This window comes from Mustela lutreola, chromosome 2 (assembly GCF_030435805.1).
Source record: "Mustela lutreola isolate mMusLut2 chromosome 2, mMusLut2.pri, whole genome shotgun sequence".
In the NCBI taxonomy this organism is placed as follows: domain Eukaryota; kingdom Metazoa; phylum Chordata; class Mammalia; order Carnivora; family Mustelidae; genus Mustela; species Mustela lutreola.
The window spans coordinates 91,656,637-91,677,118 of record NC_081291.1 but is presented as its reverse complement, the minus strand read 5'-3'; the positions used below and the strand labels follow the sequence as shown (position 1 = coordinate 91,677,118).

General features: G+C 50.7%; 1 protein-coding gene across 1 annotated transcript in view; it reads right to left on the bottom strand.

Moving 5' to 3' along the window:
- Positions 1-20,482, bottom strand: part of SH3BP5 (SH3 domain binding protein 5) — a 72,896-nt gene that overhangs the window by 5,579 nt on the left and 46,835 nt on the right. The window contains exons 4-6 of the mRNA XM_059162578.1: positions 9,469-9,633; positions 1,597-1,727; positions 372-414 (exon numbers count right to left, since the gene is read on the bottom strand). Coding sequence (XP_059018561.1) covers positions 372-414; positions 1,597-1,727; positions 9,469-9,633 — 339 coding nt within the window. The remainder of the gene's footprint in view (positions 1-371; positions 415-1,596; positions 1,728-9,468; positions 9,634-20,482) is intronic.

Sequence of the window (20,482 nt, the reverse complement as noted above, 5' to 3'; positions counted from 1 at the left end):
ACCCCCAGGAGGCCTTTTGAAAATACAGATGGCTGGGCTCACATCTGCAGTTTCTAATTCAGTAGATCTGCATGGGGTGGGGCTTGGGAAATCTGCACTTCCTAGGCAAAGCTAATGCTGGTCCCAGCAGCCCCCGAGAACCACTGCCCTGGTACAGTGCGGAAAGCAACTGAACAGCACACTGAGAGACTGCAGACACCATTGAGGACCCAACCAAGGCCACTCTGAGGCCTGAAAACTCAGTAAAGAATGTGCTTCTCTCTCCATTCTCCTCTTGTAGCAAATATGCCATGAGAAAGCCCACTGCCACATAAAGTGGAACTTCGCAGAAAAATCCCATCAACAGCAAAGCCAAAGAAGGCTACACGTACCTCAAGCTGCACGTAGTACTTTGCCTTGAGTTCAAAATAGGGCCTGGGGAAGACACAAGGAAGAACTGTAAGGATGACATAATACAATGACCCCAGTGGCCACCAGAGGGCACACCCGGGGCACTAGCTAAGGCCAGCAGGCCATCCGTCCAGGATGTAAACGCCAACCACGGCATGAGATGAAGAGGATACTTGTGCCTCTGGAGCCTGATGGATCCCGGCGTCAGTCAAAGCTGAGCTGACAGAAGGCCCATCTCAAGATCCGCCGAACCCACATATGTGAACACTTAACTCCTTGTACCCTGGTTCACTTTCCTCCCTGGGGGGCTATTCAAGGCCATACAGGGTGTGCCCAGCAGCCAGGGCAGCCTGGATTCCCTTCTCCTAAGGAGGAGATTGGCCCCCTCAAGACTGAAGAACAGATGAGGAGAAGGAGCTGCCTCAGCACACACCCTCCTCTACTGGGGTCACCCAGGGAGGAGAGAAGCACCATTCACCCATCGCCGAAAGCATGGGGGCTCAGACTGGTCCTCCTGGATTCTGCCCAGGACCAGAGGCATCAGTCTGCAGACCCAGCCCGGTCATGGGCGAGAGAGGACAAATGCTAATATTCTACTGGTCTCCGCTTTCCTGGCCAGTCAAAAGACCCTGGCTCTTTTTAGGAACTTTGGTGTTGAGCATTAAGAGAAGACCAGTGCTTTATTCTTGGGCTGTACACCTCTTGTGAAGCTCTTCAAAAGCATGGAGGCCCAGCGACTGTGAATGAAGCAGAGGGCTTGTCCCCAAGATCATTACTGTATAAAAATACATAGCAATCATGAGTAAAGCTTGCAGAAGCCTCCACTACAACCAGTCTTGCACTGTCTCATTGGCTCTTGGTCCACAGAGAACGTGTACTGTGCACACAGCTCACGCCCATTATGCTGACAGAAGGACGCAGCTCATCCACACTGTCCATGACAGAGCCAAGGGCACCGACTCTCCCAAAGCCCAGCCCCAGGCCCCAGCCAATGAGCCATGCAATGGTGCGCTTTTGAAATTCTTTTTTCTGTGTCTCCCAGGTCGGTCACAGCTGGAGCAGCATTTCCTGCCTTGGAGGGTTATAGAGAACTTGGAGGATGCAGAGGAGGTGGGTCCCTGACTGCATGGCACACAAAAGGTGGAGAAGATGCCTGAGAGGAGGACAATCACCCAGGGCCTCGGGGTCCCACACGCCCAGACTCACTTGGACTTGTTGATGGCTCTCTTGAGCTTCTTCTCCAGCTGCCGCATACGGCCCATGGCCGCGTTGTACCTGGCCGCTGTCTCCTTGTGTACCAGCTCGCTCCTTGTCTTGGTCTGCTCCGCCTCCATGACCTTGAAACGACAGTAGATGTCAGCCTGGCCAGACAGTCTTTTGTTAGGGTATTTCCTATATCATTTTAAAAAATACTCTGAGGAGGGGTGCCTGGGTGGCTCAGTTGGTTAAGCGACTGCCTTCAGCTCAGGTCATGATCCTGGAGTCCTGGGATCGAGTCCGACATCAGGCTCCCAGCTCCATGGGGAGTCTGCTTCTCCCTCTGACCTTCTCCCCTCTTCTGCTCTCTCTCTCTCTCTCTCTCTCTCTCTCTCAAATAAATAAATAAGATCTTAAAAAAAATAAAATAAAATAAAAATACTCTGAGGAAATCAGGGGGCAGATGAAGAGTAAACTAAATTCCAAACAGAAGAGGATGCTCTTCTCTGTGAACCTGTTTCAGAAAAGTTTGGCCATGGCCATGCCTGGGAAAGAAAACAAGGAAAAGCAAAAATCAGAGAAGAATGAAATATTCTCTGATTGAATTGATGTCCACTTCCTCCTGATCAGCCCTCCTGCCACGAAATGGCCCCTGTGGACTCCTTGGCTCCTGCCCTGGCACGGGGGCTGATGGGCACACAAATGGGCCAACAGCCCCAGCAGGGACATCGAGGAATGGGGAGACCTCGCGCAGCCAGACCTGACCGCATCGGAATGGCAAGGCAATCCCCACATCAGCTTGTTGGCCCGTTCCCAGATATTCCTGCATTAGCCGGAATGGGGCAGGGGATCACAAAAGCATCCAGGATCCAGAAGGGGCAAACTTTCCATTTAAACACACGACTATCAAGTCACTTAAGTCAGATTCTGAGGTTCACAGACACACACGATCAGGAGACCTGTCAGTGTTCTGGCAGGAAATTGTGGTGGGGACATTTCGCTGAGCCTGTTGATAAAAATGAGTTTATATAACCAGCAATTGGGCTGTCGATGGCCCAAAACAAGGCGGCTGAAAGGCACACTCCCTGACACATGGAAACGATGGTCCTTTCCTCTGTCACATAAAGAAAACAGCAGAACAGGCCTGCCTTGAGGAGAGAGGAGGAAGGAGACAAATGGCGGACTGGGCCACGTAACCAGCTCACCAGTGCCTTCCCGTCTTGTAGTTACAGCTCACACACGTGTTCTCAGATGAACTGGAGAGGCAGGGGCAAGGCCGGGCTAGCACCGGAGAGGAGCCCAGAGGGCCCCGAGCTCATGGGTCACTCCTTCAGACGCCAGCAGGACAATTTCGGGGAGGCCCCGCCATGCCTTTAGTTTGGGGCGGCTGCTGCTTTCCCAACCCCCTCCAGTCGACAGCCAGTCGGCCCTGAGAGAGCTTATTTCTGCACTGACTTGTAAGACAGATTTTTTTGAAGTGTTAGGGAAAATGGTGAAAGACTCGAACGAGCATCAGAAACTGCCAGGTGTCCTGGCTAGCGTGCCCTTCCCAGTCATCCTGGGCTTACGCTGTCTTGGAGCCGTTTCACAACCCTGTACGTGTCAGAACACAGGCAGTAGGGCAGAGGGGTCTCAGCCTGGAAGTGAAGATGAGCTGCATCCCAGTGGAGAGGGGCTCCAGGACGGACCGCCCCGAAAATACTGACCCATTCTGCGTGCTTGTGAATTCACGTCAGCATGCCTGACTCTCTGTGCATTTCAATTTGTCTTATTACTGATTTCCTCTTTAATTAGGGAATTAAATAATATTTTGAATGTTTTACATTTATAGTTATCAGTTATGCTTTTACCTTTTTAAGAATATATGTATCTTAGCAAAGGCTTCGATGCTTGAGGTACTTTTATTTTTTTTTTTTAAGATTTTATTTATTTATTTATTTGACAGACAGAGATTACAAGTAGGCAGAGAGCCAGGCAGGGGGTGGGGGAAGCAGCTTCCCTGCTGAGCAGAGAGCCTGATGTGGGGCTCGATCCCAGGACCCTGGGATCATGACCCAAGCCGAAGGCAGAGGCTTTAACTCACTGAGCCACCCAGGCGCCCTGCTTGAGGTACTTTTAAACAACAGAATTAAAACTGTGTCAGAGAAGGGAGGTACGAGGGAACTGATCTAAGCTGGCGTGAGGTGATGGGCTTGCTGAAATGACTTCTCGCCCAAGTCCAAGGGGCTAAGAAACCCTCTCCCTCTGCTTCAAACATGAAAGATTTCACAATTTCAAAACAAAGTACACGAAAACCATCCCACACCTGGACACTTAGGGAAACAGCAGTAACTCTTCAGTCGTGTCTTAAATCTCAAGCTTTAAGGATTTGCTGGTATGACCTTCCTGAAAACTCAAAACTCCAAGCTTATGAGACTGATGAAGCCTTCTATTGGAAACTGTTGCATTATGATCAGATGTGATGCAGGGTTCCTCTTTAAGGAGTGGTGTGAGAGCACTTTATTTATTTTTTTTTTTAAGATTTTATTTATTTTATTTGACAGACAGAGATTACAAGTAGGCAGAGAGGCAGAGAGAGAGAGGGGAGGAAGCAGGCTCCCTGCTGAGCAAAGAGCCCAACGCGGGGCTCGATCCCAGGACTCTGGGATCGTGACCTGAGCCGAAGGCAGAGGCTTTAACCCACTGAGCCACCCAAGCGCCCCGTGAGAGCACTTTAAATAGACCTTTGCATAAAAAGCTGGGATTCATGGCTATGGAGCAGGAAGAATCCCCACAAGCAGCAGGAGCCACACCAGCTGCACACAGGCCCTCATCTCTCTCAGCCCCTACTCTGCAAAAAGAAGCCCGTCTGTCTGAAGTTAAACACCCAGGAAGCTCCAAGCACTTGGCAATATTGCCAGTGAAGACCGAGGAGGAGCCGCGTATGTCACCGTCCCCCACTTTACCCCTACCTGGCCACATCAGCATCTCCCATCCCCATTTGTACCAACTCCCAGCTCTTGCAAGAAACCCCTCCAACCCCCAAGTCCTCTTTCCGCCGCCAGGGAGAAAGTCACCGAGCCCACCCCTGTGGCTGCATGTTAATCAAGGAGCATCCCCCAACCCCACCCATCTGAAGCCCAGCATCAGGCACAAGCAATGGCAGGAAAATGGGAGCATGGCAGCCGAGGACTGGGGGCTCTGTTAGGAAGGCCAAAGCCACAGAGAACTCCAGCAAGCCACAGAAGAAAGCAACAAGGTAGTCCCTTAGCACTTCAAGGTAGCCCCAGGCTGGGCTGAGCAACCAGACTCCGGGCAGGGGCAACTCAGAACTGGGGTACACACTGTCATCGCCCTTGCTCTCCTCCAAGCCTGGCTTGATAGCTAGCTAGTCCAAACTCTGCAATGGCCTTTTCTCTTTACCCACCATCATTGTCACCTATGGTGTGCACAGAGCACACTGGTGACCAAGCTGTGGGTGGCCAACCTCACGGGCACAGGCGTAGCCAACAGTTGTGACCACCACTCTGGGCAGTCGGGAGGGCTTGACAGCAGAGGTGGCACGGGAGTGGCTTCTTCAGGGTGGGCGGCTGGGGGAACGGACATGAAGGGGAGGAAGCATGACGGGCAGAACTGGGCTTTATCAGCAGAGGCTGCAGCCCTTCCCTGCATCCACCTTCTGGTCCCAGAGCCCCACCCACCACCTGCAGTGGGGTGAGCAGGCAGGACTCAACAAAGGACAACCGGCAGGGCTCAGCTTCCCGATGCCTCTCCTGGAGCTGGAGGGCTCCCAAGGGAGCTAACCGTCCAACAGGAAGAGAGTCTGGGACTCCGTCAGGATGGCCGAGAACCTTCTCCTCAGAGAGGGCCTGTTCTGAGGATGACCCGCCAGCCATGTTACTTCTGGGTGTGCCCACCTCAAGGTCTGTCCCAAGAGCCCAAGGACTGACCCCCGGGAAAGGGCCCAGTGGCAAGGTTTGAGGCCTGCTCAACCTGAGCGTCCAGAAGCAGCACTGGAGGGGTCTGCAAGTGGGCAGTGGGCCCCGGAGGGGGCATGCAGGCCAGCAGCTGCCTGTGCTCAGGATCCAGGGGAAGACAAAGGTCTTTGCCTCTCCTCCTGGGTCAGCAGGACAGAGAGAAATGTGTCTCCAGGAGTGCCAGCCCAGCCACCTCCTGAAAGCCCAGGGCAGGTAGGCAGCTGGGTCCCAAAGGCCCCAGGGACCCTACCCACAGCAGTGCACAGTAGATGCACACCGCCGATGCTCCAACAGCCAGGCCCTCCTGCCTGGATCCCGCAGGCACTGACCAGGTGAGCTCACTGGGCTGGCACAGGCTCCTGGCCGGGCCCCAGGCCACCAGCAGCACTGGCACTGGCCTGACTCCTCAGAGCCCTGGGTTCCGGCTTTCCCAACTCCTCTGCAAACCCCAAGCCATTGCCCTTTGGCCCAGCCACCCTTGATGTCCCTGAGCTGAAATCGGGGCCCTCCTGTCCCCAGGGAAGGCAGTTTCCTGGCCTTCTCAGAAGTTTGGCCACTGGTTCAGAATGTTTTCAGATTCTGCTGCAGAATCCGCTTTCTCTCTGCCATGCAGGAGGCGGGTGGTGAGTACCCAGCAGCGTCAGGAAAGCTGGCCTCGACAGTTCATGTCTGCCACAGCAGCGGGCCTTGGATCCCTACAGCCAGGCAATGTCCACGCCCCTGGACCTAGGGCAAGAGGCTGGCTCCATGCCCCTTCCTCTCCAGAGGCCGCCTGCTGCCTGTCTGTGGCTAGGTAATGCCTCCCCATTCCTTCTTCCTCTCTCTGCTCTCCTCTGACAGGTAGCAGAAGAGCCCATTCCTCTCTCCTCAGATGCCTTGTCTCCTCTCCTGACAAAAAGTGATCACCTTCCCACAAAGGCTGCTTCAAAGCCAAAATACTGGAGGCTGGAGGAGCCCCTGCTGCCAAAGCCCCCAAGTAGTGAGCAGCAGCGACCCCAGGCCCTGTGTCCCCTGAAAGCCACTCAAGTGCAGGCTCAGCCCACTTGGCGCTGCCTCACCGGCTATGGCTTCTAACTCCTTGACCCTAGCACCGAGCAGAGAACTGTCCCTTTGTCTCTACCTGTGGCATTACATGTGGCCTATAACAGAGGACACTGGGACTCCTGACATTGCCTATGGTTTCCTAGGATGCTGGTGCCAGCCATGGCTTTAGGGTATGGCTGCCCAGCGTCACCATAAGAAGTCTGAAGAGAATGAAAGGGAGACACAGACGACCCTGGACAAGGAACAAGGGTAGGTCACTACACCATTCCTCCTCAGTGCCAGGGGGGAGAGAATCACACAGCCCAAACCACTGCCGCTTCCTCAAGACAGCCCAGACCCTCCTGAGCTCTGGCTCTCTGACCAGACCATTAAGCGTATGGTACTTTTTATGAAAGAAGAGGGTGAGATGAAGTTAGTTCCCTTATTCTGAAGAAACAGGCTTCCTGGAGTATCCAGTGGCCAAGACAAGGCAGGAGACACAGTCTACCCCTCCTCATCTTCATCCCCATGAGGTTCGGGGAGCAGGCAACATGAGCCCCATTTGGGGAAATGCCAAATCCAGAGGGAGATCCATAGCCAAGCCCAAAAGGAGAGTCTGCACCATCCATCAGATTCAGTGCACCCCCTTCTGAGTGAAGTTTCTCAGTAATGCAGGGACATGGCTGGGGAAGGCCCGGCCACCAGCTCTGTCTCTTGCTGGTATCTGTTTCAAACCCTGCTTCTCCCTCAGGAGTTCATGCCTATGCAATCATGAAGGAATCTGGGGAAGAGAACAGGAGCCCCAGGGTGGAAATCCTGCTTGTGAGCCAGAATGCAGTGGTCCTCCCACTACCAAGAAACCTCCAGTGACCTCAGTGAGTGCACACTTCAGAGGACCCTCCCCAGGCCCTTAGGAGCTCGGGTGACCTCAGGAGGCCCAGGACCATCTGGTACAGCCCCACAAGTTGTGTACTGCCCAACCCCAAAAAGCATCACTCTCAAAGAGGATGGTATAAATGGTGCTCCCAGGAGCTGTACTGTGTGCAGGTCCTAGGGACACCTCTTCTTGACCAACCATTCACCATCCACACTAGGGCCCCGGGTCTTACAAAACAGGTTAAAAAAAAAACAGTCATAGACATGTTTTGTTCCTTTTTAAAGAATAAAGAGTTTCTGAAATGATTTCTTAAGGCTGATTTAGATCTCCAGTTGGCGTGGAAGGAGGGCAAAAGGAAGAGCAGGCCTTTTATTTAATTCCTTGGAAGGAGCTACCCTTTTTTTTGGTCCTTTCCACATCTGTCAGACTTATCAATTGTCAATTTCAATTCCAGCTTCTACTTTGGTTTTTCACAGGCTGACCCAAAAAAGCTATTCCAGCCTGTGTTTGACTCTCTGAGCATCACATCCACTAGGGGGCAGGAGGCCCAAAGTCACAAGAGGCCAGGCTGGGGATCCGGGGCTTCAGGGTAAGGTGGTTCAAAGATGTGACTTGAAGTCATTTGTGTGTCAGGCTTTCTATTTAGGGAAGCACAAGGCGTGCTTTAATTACCAGATCCCCTAGGACTTGAGCCACTGTGGCAAGTGACACTGAAAAGGGAGAGGCTGCTGGCATCATTAATTCCTGACTTTTCTATTCTAGCCCCACAGGGGGCAAGACCCAGGGGGGGGTTGCAGCTCCCAATCCCCCTCTACATCGCTCCTCCATCTAAGGTCTTTGCTGGAGCTGCTGAAGCCAGAATCAGCTCTGCCACTCACCCTGCAGCAAATCAGCCTGGAGAAGTGGATAGGTATTCAAGAATATTCTGGGTGACTCCTAGAAAACCCAGTGGAGTTAGGTAGAAGTAACAACTCCAGCTGAGTGAAGCAGCTGTCTTGATTCTGAGCAATGTGGCAGAGAGTGGGTCATGGGAGCTGGTAACAAGCCAAACAATAATGGCATAAAACCTGGAGTCAAATCAGGGTAAAGATCACACACGGCCCACTTCCGGTTCCCATGCTGGCTGCTGCATTCCCAGCCCAGCCCAAAGGCCAGACATGAGTGCCCCCTGGATTCTGGCGATTCTGGCCTCATCTATCATGGTCCCTACCTTCCACTAACAGCACACACACACCCCAAGTCCAGGCCCCACATGGTTTGGGGCTGTTAATGAAAGTCTTCCACCTGGGATTCTTTTTTTTTTTTTTTTTTTTTTTTTTTTTTTTTTTTTTTTTAAAGATTTTATTTATTTATTTGACAGAGAGAAATCACAAGTAGATGGAGAGGCAGGCAGAGAGAGAGAGGGAAGCAGGCTCCCTGCTGAGCAGAGAGCCCGATGCGGGACTCGATCCCAGGACCCTGAGATCATGACCTGAGCTGAAGGCAGAGGCTTAACCCACTGAGCCACCCAGGCGTCCCCCACCTGGGATTCTAAACTCAGCCACTTCCCCTGGAACTTAGTGGGAACGGGCCCTGGAAAATAACATGCTCCCTCTGGAAAGCCCAGTCTACAGTCAAGACCTTCAGGGACCATCTGAACCAGACAGATCTCAAGTGACACAGGGAAGGAAGAGCTATACCCGTTACTGGGGGACTGTCACTCTGAGCGTGGCTTTGTACCAGGCCAGCAGAGACCACACGGGAAGACAACCTGTGACTTTCAGGGAGCGTTTCTAGGCAACAAGCCTGGTGTCTGTCTCCTCTGCTTGGGGGAACCCCCAAAGGGAACCCTGGGGAACCCAGGGCTCATCAGGACCAGAGGGGCAGTGTGGGTCACATGGATGAGGGGAAGTATTAAGGATGCTCCCATGAGGGGGAGGCCCCCGATGCTCACACACGTGCAGACACCTGCAGACACGGACACATGCTGGCGAACCAGGCAACCCTCCCCACCCCCTCCTGCAGGCGCCCGGCAGTGACTCATACCCTCTGGGTGGCGTGATTCAGCATCTCCTGCCAGGCTGAGTCAAACTGCCGCTTGTCATCCTCCAGCAGCCGCTGTTCAGCCAGGGAGATGGTTTCCTTAGCAGCACGGAGTACCTCGGTGGCCCTCTGGAAGTCCTGTGTGGCTTTCTGAGCCTCCAGCTGAGCCTGCACAAGAAAGAACCCTCATGAGGTCTCAGGAAATGGCAAGGACCCCCTCTGGCCCACCACACCTTCCAAGAGATGAGCTTCCTGAGGGCTGGGACCTGCCCCGTCCATCTGTGCCTTTGCAAGTGGGAACAGTCCTGGTAGCCAGAGGGTCTCGTAAATGCAAGACAAGGGGACAGGTGCCAGGGAGGCAAGCAGAGGAGTCACAGGACCCAAGAGACCAGATAAACATACCAGCTCTTGGTCAGAGTTGAAGATGGCAAACCACAGGTATGGCCCCCCATGGCCTTTCACAGAGCTCTCACGTGCTGGTGAGGCCAAGGTGGACAGATACAGTGGTCCCCAGTGCCGTCCCTGCTCAGATCCATGGCCCAGTGCAATCAGGTCAGAACCAGAAGGGCCCCTGAAGATCACAAATCCAACGGCTTCATTCTACAGGTGACTCCCAGAGACCCAGCCAGGCCACACAGAGAGGGCGAGAAGCCGAGCTGCGACCGGACACCAGGCACTGCAAAGTCCCACTATGTGCTGTCACTCTGCCAGCCAGGCCCTCACACAATTCACACTCACTGATGGCGATCAGGAAGGACTGAACAGTGACAGCACGGCCCCTGCTTTCCAGGAACGTCAAGTGGGAGAAGGCACGTGAATCGTAGCAGACCATACATTGGACCGCCACCAGTCACGTGTGGCTAGCAAGCATTTGAAATATCCTTGATCTGCATGGAGTGTGAAGCACCCCAAATTTTAAAGACTTAGTACCAAAAAAAGAGAACTGTCAATAATCTCAATTTTTGTAATGATCACATGGGGAAATGATAGGATTTTGGATGTACCTGGTTAAACAGAGTATCTTAATAAAATTAATTTCAACAATGTGTTTTGACTTTTTTTTTTTTTTTTTTTACTGTAACTACCAGAAAATTTGAAATTACATAGTTGGCTCCCAGTCTACAGCTTTTGGAGAGTAAAACATCTCGCCCCAAGAGCGGCCCATGAGATCGCATCAGGGATCAGCAAGACAACCCTCCGGCACCTCCCTCTGAACTTCCCAGCAGAGCACGAGCAAGCAACTACGAAATACTGGCCTGTGGCATCCAACCCACCCACCCTCAGCTAACCCGATCAGTTATACAAACCCTGGGGACATCCACGGGGAAGCCCCTGGGACTCAGGAGCCAGGGGAACAACAGGAGCCCCATCCATCCCCAGAGTCTCATGTGACTTAGAGGAAGTCTTGGAGAACCACAAGACAAAGAGGGTTAAGGGAAACAAAACAGACTCGGAACACACCAGCCCCCAAGGCAAGGGACAGCATGGGTGCCACTCTCTACCCTGCAGGGAACAGTGGACACAGGCTGTGTCTGACCCTCCGGGAGGACGATATGGTCAGGACACAGACACAGGCATGGAGAGGACACCCAGAATCTGTCCCACACAGCTGTGTGCCCCAGAGCACCGCAGGAGGGAGGGCGATAACGGACAGCAGGAGGGTATGCAGGACAAATCACTTCAAGGAGAGGGAATTCAGGGCTACTTCTTTGAAAAGAGGATGATCTGGAACGGAGGACTGAAGGACAAGAGGACCTGAGAAATGCAGGGTCGGTGGGGGGCCAGGAAGAAGCAGTCTTGTGAACCACAGTGTCTCCAGGAAACCCTGATGAAGATGAGAATCACACACCTGAAACTAATACCACACTGGAATTAAAATAAAAACAGAATAAAATAAAATTTAAAAGATAAAAATATGTATATTGCTATTAAAAAAAAAAAAAGGCTTCAAAAAGGAATCAAGAGTGGGCCTGAATGAACACCAGACTAACACTTCAACCAGGCAGCCTGCCCACCTACGGTGGACCGCTGTGTGGCCCCGGGCCACACGGCCATGCAAGTGTGCCTCTGCAACACGATGGGGACAAGGGGCCCAGCCCTATAGAACTGACCAGCCCACCACAAGGGAACAAGACCACACAGACGCACAGCCCCCTCTCAGCACAAGACTTGTCGCTCCAGCCTCTGGACCTGCAGGCCAGGCTGGGGATGTCCCGTGAGAGGACAGCCCTGGTGGGGCTCTTGGTCTGCCTAGCTGCACTCCAGGGCAAGTAGGATGACACAGGCACTTGTTGCTTCGAAGCTCCCACCACCTGCCCCACAGACCACCTACGGGCCTCGAATTGACACCATAATTAATCCCAGGGGATTCTAACATTTTGCAAGGTGGGATGTATATTTGTGTTTCTTAGGAAATTTTAGTATTTCAATTCAGCAACATTTAAGGGTAATCTCTCTTCCCCCAGATCTCCCCCGCCTAAATTAGGAAGCTTTTTTTTTTTCTTCAAACAAATTAAAGAAAGAGGTCGAAATGCGGCCACTGTACCACAGACCCGGCCCCCACCCCGCCTGCTCTCTTGCATCTGATGAGTTTAAATAAAGGGGCCCGATCTCTACAAAGACGGGGGAAACGGAGGCCCATCGGAAGGGCCTTTAGAAGAATATGCTCTCTGTCGGGTCAGTGGAGTTTCTGGATTTTCCACGAGGCTCCTATGCTCCTCTATGGTATTATCAGAAATGTGCCTGCCTTGTCTTATCAACGATCTAATATCGAGGTTGACGAGGCATCGGTCAACCTTTTACCCACAAAAACGACAGCATCTCTCCATCGCTTGCCCACCTACTCACTCATTCAAGTAAGTGTTGGGTGGCTCTTCAGCACCACTGTCTGTTCTCTTCATCTTTCCTGGGAAGAGAATCTGTATGTCTCAGGGTGAGGCAATGTGCCAGTTAAAGAACCGAACTGCCCATCTGTGAAGAAAGCTAGTGCCCTTCTAACTCCTAGCTAGTGAGATACAAATGGACACTGAGTGAGCCTTCCAAGAGGGCTCCTTTGTCTTTCCATTTTGATAGTAACACAATGGCTGGTGCTTCAACAGCCATTTGGGGTCATGAGGCAACCTCCTAAGGATAGAATAAAAGTAAGTTAGGTCCCTGCCCTGGATTATCTATCTCATGAGTTTTTAAATGACTGAAAAAATAAAGGTGCACATTTAAGCCAGTTTTCCATTATATTCAGCCAAACTAAACCTAAATGATAACAGATCTCCCTCTCTCTACAGCTGAGCTATTCTGCAAACCCCACAGAAGTGACTACAGCAATAGCATTGACTGGTTGAACCTCCCTCAACTTCTTTCTGGCTGCTCCCAGCCCATTTTACTACTAATAAGCCTGAAAAGCCAACCTTTTGGAGATTCCTAAGGAATCTTAGAGCTCATGGCCTCTTTGTAAGGCATTTCATCAAATATTTTTTTAAACCACATTCACAAGGAAAGACCAGGCAGGTGCACGCACAAGGAGAGGGAGCATTCTATTGTACCCTTGGATGTAGTACATTCAACATTGTTGAGTAACCTCCTGCAGACTAATGTCTGGAGGGGAGGGGCCCACCCCAAAATTAGGGGTTCCAATTCAATCAGGAAAGCAGACATGTTCAATATAAGATAGACAGTGACAGTAACAGAGGTATAAAGTGCTATGGGATTATAGAGAAGAGAGAATGATTTGTCAATGTTTTCCCAGGAAGACCCATCAAGGGAGAGGGTGTCAGGGACCCGGTCAGGTCATGATAATACAGGAGGCATCCATGAGTTTACACACACATCTAACCGGAAGGGACTTAGCTCCGAGATTGCTTCCCAGTGTCCGAGATTGTTTCCCAGTGTCCCAATGGGACATATGACCTCAAAATCAGAAGCTGATTTAGCAATCCCAACAGGAGCTGGTTAACAGGTTCTCACTGATGTATGAAGGAGGACACCCAGAAATCTTGGGCACAACCAATGCCAACAAGTTTTACTTTCAAACTCTAAGAAAGGACCCAAGCCCTAGTATTAATAGATTACTCCTGGTATACACAAATCAGGTGGTGGTTCTCCTAGCAGAAAGCCCAGTTAGCAAAGTGAAGGGCTGAGGCTCTGCTTAGAAGAGTACTGATGTGGTAAACATTGGGGGAGCTGGGGTTTAGCTACAAGGTGCAACACAGGACAACTACGAACATCTTCATGACTCATGGATACTAACAACTTTCATGGAAATAGCTCGCTGGAAAAAATGAATTAGCTTAGTAACCTTCATTAGACTCTGGCCTGGGGTCAGCTGTGACTGTGAAGGCCTCACATGTGTGGGTGTTCCACAGTGTCATCAACAAGGGGAAAGGGGAGCAGAGTGGAGAGGCCCACCAGTGTCAAGGCTTCCAGGAGAAGGGAGAGGCCACAATCCCAGCTGCTACTAGACTTCCCCCACAGTCCATATTTGGGCTCAGGAAAGACCAAGAGCATCTGGACTTTTGCAGTGGTTGCAACATAGGGTCAGGGTAGAAGGAAGTTTAAAGATCACGCAGCTCAAGGCCTTCATTTTTCAAAAGATGACCCAAAACGCAAGACAACTTGCTGAATGTCCCACCGCTATTTATGCCTGGCCACAGCCAGGAAACCAGAGCTTCTGACCCCTAACCGTGGCTATTTATGCTCTACTTCTAATAGGAGACTTCAGTCTACCTTTGACCCATGGAAACCAGATAGTATCTCTCCATCACTCTACCTCCGACCTGCATAACTTTGGCAAGGACATAAACATCAGACAATCAGACAGTCTACCTGTAACTAACAGACATCAAGAGGAGATGATCAGGGGGGCAAAGATGAGATGAGAATTCAAAGCGTGTGTGGGACTGCTGCTTCCCACCTGTGGCTCACCAGGCACATCAGCTAAGGAAACGGGAAAGGAGTCTTCTCACACATGGCTTCTCAAAGCCATGCTCCAGCTGCGAGTTGCTCCAAGTCACGGAGAGTGCCCCCACGATGAGACCAGTCTTGTACCTGAGTACTAGCAAATCCCAAAGGATGGACACAGATGGTTGTAAGACGGTAATGACAGTAGTTGCTGTTTGAGCATTGACCCAGACTCAAATAACGTAGGAGAGGTATTCTGAATACAGGGCCTCATTTCAATCTCAAAATTCCACTGTGAGCTCAGTCCAGTTATCATTCCTACTTTATAAAGGAGACCAAAACTCAGAAAGGTTAAATAAATTGCCCCAAATCACACAGTTAACAAGGGTGAGATCAAGCCTCAAAGCCTGAGGCTTCATTCTGGACTTCTATTAAATACCACCTGCTGGGACTACAAACTCCTCACAAAGATGTCAAGTTAAGTTTGGTCTTAACCCCTACACCCAAATCAAGGCCACGCAGGCCACTGCTAGAGAGATCCAAATAGGTAGGGGGCGTGCAGTGAGAAAAGAGGTCAACCACAAGGACAGCACACTGCTCCCCCCAGAGTGCACGCAAGGAGCGGGTCACTGCTGTCTGAGCACAGCGCTCGCAGTGAGGAGCCGGCCTGCAGACAGCAGGGTCCAGAAGCTCATCCTGCATGCCCTCTGAATTGAACTTCTCCTACTGCCCAGTGCTATTTCCTTATCTGCTCTTGGGAACAATTTGGGTCCCACTCACAGAGGAGCGAGGAAGAAGGAAGAGACACAGGGAAGCATGTGTCAAAATCACACACACCCGGGGCACCTGGGTGGCTCAGTGGGTTAAAATCTCTGCCTTCGGCTTGGGTCATGATCCGAGGGTCCTGGGATCGAGTCCTACATCAGGCTCTCTGCTCAGCAAGGAGCCTGCTTCCTCCTTTCTCTCTGCTTGCCTCTCTGTCTACCTGTGATCTCTGTCAAATAAATAGATAAAAATCTTAAAAAAAAAAAAATCACACACACCCATTCCAGGTCTAGGCCCTCCTGGGAGTGGAAGCACTTACAGAGCAACCGGTCTTCCAGAAACCCCTGGGTGCTGTGCATGAAAAGGAAGATATGGGAATGCCCCATTTTCTTCTAAAGAGGGTAGAAAAGTCACCTACCTGAGGGGAAGCACAGGCTGCCTAGAGTAGGAGGTCAGCGACGACCCTTCCACAAACATAGGGTCTCAGAGCACCAAGGAAAGGGAGGCCCAGCTTCTCCTGTTGGGTCCATGCTCTGGCTGGACTGGCCCTGACGCCCACAGGCATCAGGACACGGTCACTGCACTGAGCAACCATTGGCAGGGGACCCTCTGTCCTTGCTTTTTCAACTTTTCTCTTTGTAAACTGGATATGGATTTTGTCCTCGCCTCTTCATAGTGAGTGTTGTCTGCCTCTGTCCTTGCTTTTCCAACTTTTTTCTTTGTAAATTGGATACGATTTTGTCCTTGCCTCTTTATAGTGAATGTTGTCTGCGCTGCTGGAAAGAACCCATCTTCCATCTAGAAGCTCATGAAGAAAAGTCCCAGATTCCTCTCTAGGCCATCTGAGAAAAACAAAACCTTTGAAGGCATGATCAAAACCCTCACTGGCCTCGGTGACGAAGGCATGTCCAGGACGAACATCAAAGAGGACAACTAACAGAGGCATCCATTCTCTGTGTGATTCAAGCTCTAGTTTGTTTTGCATGTATTCTGGGCACTCCTAGACATCAGCAGCTGCCAGACAGTCTGAACCTCTCAATTCTGAACACTTCCAATCCTTCCACCCACCCCCTCCCCCACCCAACCAAACTTCAGTCTGAGGTTAACCAAAGGGTGGCCGGAGATAGGAGCCAGCCTTTTTGACGAGGCCATTCAGCTCCCGAGGACATTTTGGATACAAACATTTTCATCAGAATCACCCCAGTTGATACATTTTCATTTGAAAGCATTTTCTACAAAAAATTCCATGAGGCCCGTTCAGTTCCTTGATCATTTTTCATCTCCAGTGTTTCTAATTTTGTTCGTTTTTCTTTAGTCAAAGTTATTTTTATCAGAATCCATTCTTTTCTACTTCAGATCAATAAATTTGATTCACTGAACGGTTTCACCCATGTCACACTTTACTAATTACAGCTTGTGCCATACAGCTTTTCATTCTTTCTCTCAAACTCAACTTTCCTAGAGCAACTTTGTACACACCTAAAAATCTGCTGAGTCTATGGGACAATTTTCACTCAGTCCCAACTCTTCTCAGGTATAGGATGAGCCCTAATCAGTTAACAGTAAACTGCATAATGCAGGATATAGTACATGATATAGATTCTAAATTAAACAAAAGGTCCACAGTATGTATCTGTGAAAATCATGACAAGACTGTGCGCGGTTCTGAGACAGAACTTCGGGCCCGCAGCTGTTTCAGAGGACAGACCACAGAGCTCTTTAGGAGATCCCAATGTCAAAGGAACCTCCTGGGATTAGAAAAACCAAGATCAGATCAAGTTCTGTCCTGAGGTTAAATATGAGCTGTTTAAAATTAAAAGGTAAAAAGCTATTGTCAATGTTTAAAACAACATAGCAAGAAAGGAGGAGAGATGGGTGCGGTGGGGGGGCAGTGGCGTGGGTAAGATTTGCCAAGGCTTAATCACCCTAGAAACTGGATGAAGACTATATGGGGCTCTGTTACACTTTTCACTCTACTTTGTGTTTGAAGTTTTTTATAATACAAAGTAAAAAGGAAAATGTTATCGTTTACAATTACCTCCTTAGGGTTTTCTAGAACTGCACTGTCTAGTACAGGAGGCACAGGCCACATGTGGCTATTTACATTCAAATTCATTACAATGAAATAAATTAAAATATCAGTTTCTCAGTCACTCCAGCCACATTTCTAGTGCTCCACGGCCACACGTGGCTTGTGGCTTCCACATTGGACAAGGCAGATATAAAACATTTCCAACATCACGGAAAGTCCTTCTGGACAGCACTGGCCTAGATACTGTGCAACCCTGAAATGAAGGGCAACAAAAGATCTCAGCTACCAACCAGAGTCTTGAACTTGCTGCACTCATTAAAACAGCACCTGCATTCCTACCTTAGATGATTAACAATCATGCATTTAAAAACCCATCATAAAGGAACCTGGAGGATACACTATGGCCAGACCCTGGATGTGGGGAAGGCCCAGCCACCAAGCAGGATGCTGTGACTCTGTTCCTAGAGGCCCCTCTCCCACTCCCCGTGGTCATCCAGGACCTCACACTGACTGGGGTGGGGTCCAACTCCAGGGTTTCAGTTGGGGGCTCTGAGGAGGTTCATCCAGGATTGAGTCCACCTTGGCTGGTCTTCTGTGAGGCATCACCCTACAGCTCACCTCGGGACACAAGCATACACAGCCACATTGGACCCAAGGGCATCCCCACCCACTCACAGGCCACTGTCCCTCTGCTGTAGGTTGGCACCATCTGTCACCCTCCCAAATTTCCCCAATTTGGCCGAAAACTTCTGGCAGGAGGAAGGCACAGGCCTTGTACTTCCCCAGGGCACGGGGGCTATTTCATCCAAATCAGCATGTCAGAGCCTGTCCGTGAGCGCAGTTCTCTGATCCCTCCCCCTCCAATGCACTCCTACCCCATTCAGCTATCAGCAGCTCACACGGTCTGCCAGCCATGCATGGCACACCTCAGCAGGCCCCCAGATCAAATCCATTCTGTTGTGGAAAGGACACAACAGGTGCCCAGCCTTCCCCATCTACCCCAGCTAGAAGGATGACACCCACTTCCTCCTTGGCTTCCTCTTGCGCGCGCACACACACACACACACACACACACTGACTGGGTGGGTGCAGCAGCTGCTGGCTATAGAACCACCAGCTGGCAAAAGTTTGGGGCCGGGTTCGAGGCAGAGGCCTGACTCACGGGGGACAGCAGCAGTGTCCAATGTCAAGGCCTGCAGGACCCAATAGCATTCCAGGAGCCGCCTGGATCCCTGTACCACAGAATCAAATCACCAAGTGTAAGGACTCGAAAAGATGGAAACAATGTCAATCAATCGTTTTCTTTTATGGAAGGAAATTCAGAGTAGGATGGCCCGCTCAAGGGCATAAATCTCATACCCCATCTCTTAAATTCTTCAAACGTGTGCAAACGCAGAGTTCCTGTGCTGTGGAGGGTTTCCCCACATTCGGCACAGCTGTACCTTCCTCTCCGTGAGTCCATTCAAATGTGTCTCCCTCCCTGCCTTGGTCCCCACACTGTCATTCCCAGGACACACAAAGCATCAGCAGCGGCCAGTCTGAAGGCCAGAGAGACACATACCAACCAGGGAAGCCATTCCATCCCTTCCAGGGAAACACACAAGGTACACCTGGGCCACGACAGGAGACATGACTTGGGGCAGATCACCGCCTGTCTCTCGAGGGGGTGGAGAGTGCTGTCTTACACTGAGGAACAGTGGGGAGGCGAGGGGAGCCAGAATGCCCTGCCTGGGGGGACTCCACGGACTCTGTAACTACATCTCCTGACAGTTCTCTGTGCTAGTCGGGAGCAGCTGTTTCCTGCGAAGAGGATGGAGAAGCCAAGAGGTGGGCATAAGAAGCACTGCGATGCCAGAACTGGGGACAGCATCTCCCTCCCTTCAGCCACAGCCAGGGAGTCAAAGGCTAACAGCCATGAGGCGCTCCTGGAACAAAGTTCTGATTCCTGAGTTTTCCCCTTCCTCTCCAGGGGAGGAGCAGGGGGCTGACTGGCTATCACACTGGGCTCTGTCCCTGCAGGTGCCCTCTGTATCAGCAGCTGCACGCAGAGTCGCCAGCTATTCCAGGGACTGCTCTCCAGAGAGCTGTGCCTCCGAAACCAGGTGGATCACCAGGACCCCCTTGCAGCTCTCCAATGCCCAGGGACCCCAACTCTTAACAGACCACAGTGCCAACAAAAGAAACCCTCCGGAGCCCTGCCCAGACCAGAGCTGACTGAAGGGCATAGCAGAGCCGCTGAGAGGCAGCACGCTACGTGCAGGGAACAGGGAGCAATAGGGTCTATTCCTGGCACCCACGATGGCCCTTGTCTTGGGTCTACAGCCTTGAACAAGTCATTAGACTTCTCGGTCTGGAATGCCAAGGCCTCTGCTAACTCCCAGAGAGCCCTGCTTTCAGCACTGAGGATACATAATTACAGCAGGGCTCACAAGGTCATCCTGGAACGCTGTGTCTGGCTTCAACAGGTGCAGTCAGCAGGCAAGTTAACCACTGAGCTATTTCACTTCTGCCATCAGCATTTTTATTGTGTTTGCTTGCAAATCTTCCAAAATATAAAGTTAATAAAATCGCTTCTTGAGGTGCTTCTCAGTCAGCTATTATCTTGCTCCTTATCTACCAGAGAGTTCTTTCTGTAAACTCAAAACTATGTCCCTGGATTGGGCAACTGCATAACGCAAGGGCAGAGGGGAGGTTCACACGGTCAAGTCAACACAGAACAGCTGTTGTCAGGTCAAATGCTTTAAACCGATACCAAGAAACACATTTTTAATACAACCAGGGAAATGTGAAGAAGGACTAGGTACTGGAGGATATCACAAGAACTTCAATTTAAATGTGATTTCTTGGGGGTTTTTATCTAGGAGAAATAAAATATGTAAGTATTTATGGTTGAAGCTATACGATATCTGAATAGTTTTAAAACAGGAGACACGTGATTGGCAAGATGCTGGTTGCTGATGCTGGTGATGGTGCGGAGAGGTCACTGATTATTCTCTCTACCTTGCTATATATTTGTAATATCCCATCATAAAAAGTGGTCAAGAAATGTTTTTTGAAGACCTGGCTATTTACCTGCCACAAAATCACAAAACTCAAGAAAATGCTACTCACTGAAAGGACAGAGGAAGGAAAGGTATCTGTTAAAAGTTGTCCTCACTAAAGGCAAAATTTAAACGAATTAAAAAAAAAAAAAAACCACCAGTAAGACTGCCAAGGAGGGAAAGTTGAGTCAGCATGTTGTCCAAGCAAGAACAGGTCTCCATGGAAAGGGTGCCTGCCCTGCCCATATTTAAGATATGTCAAAACATGGGGGTCCAACACTGACTT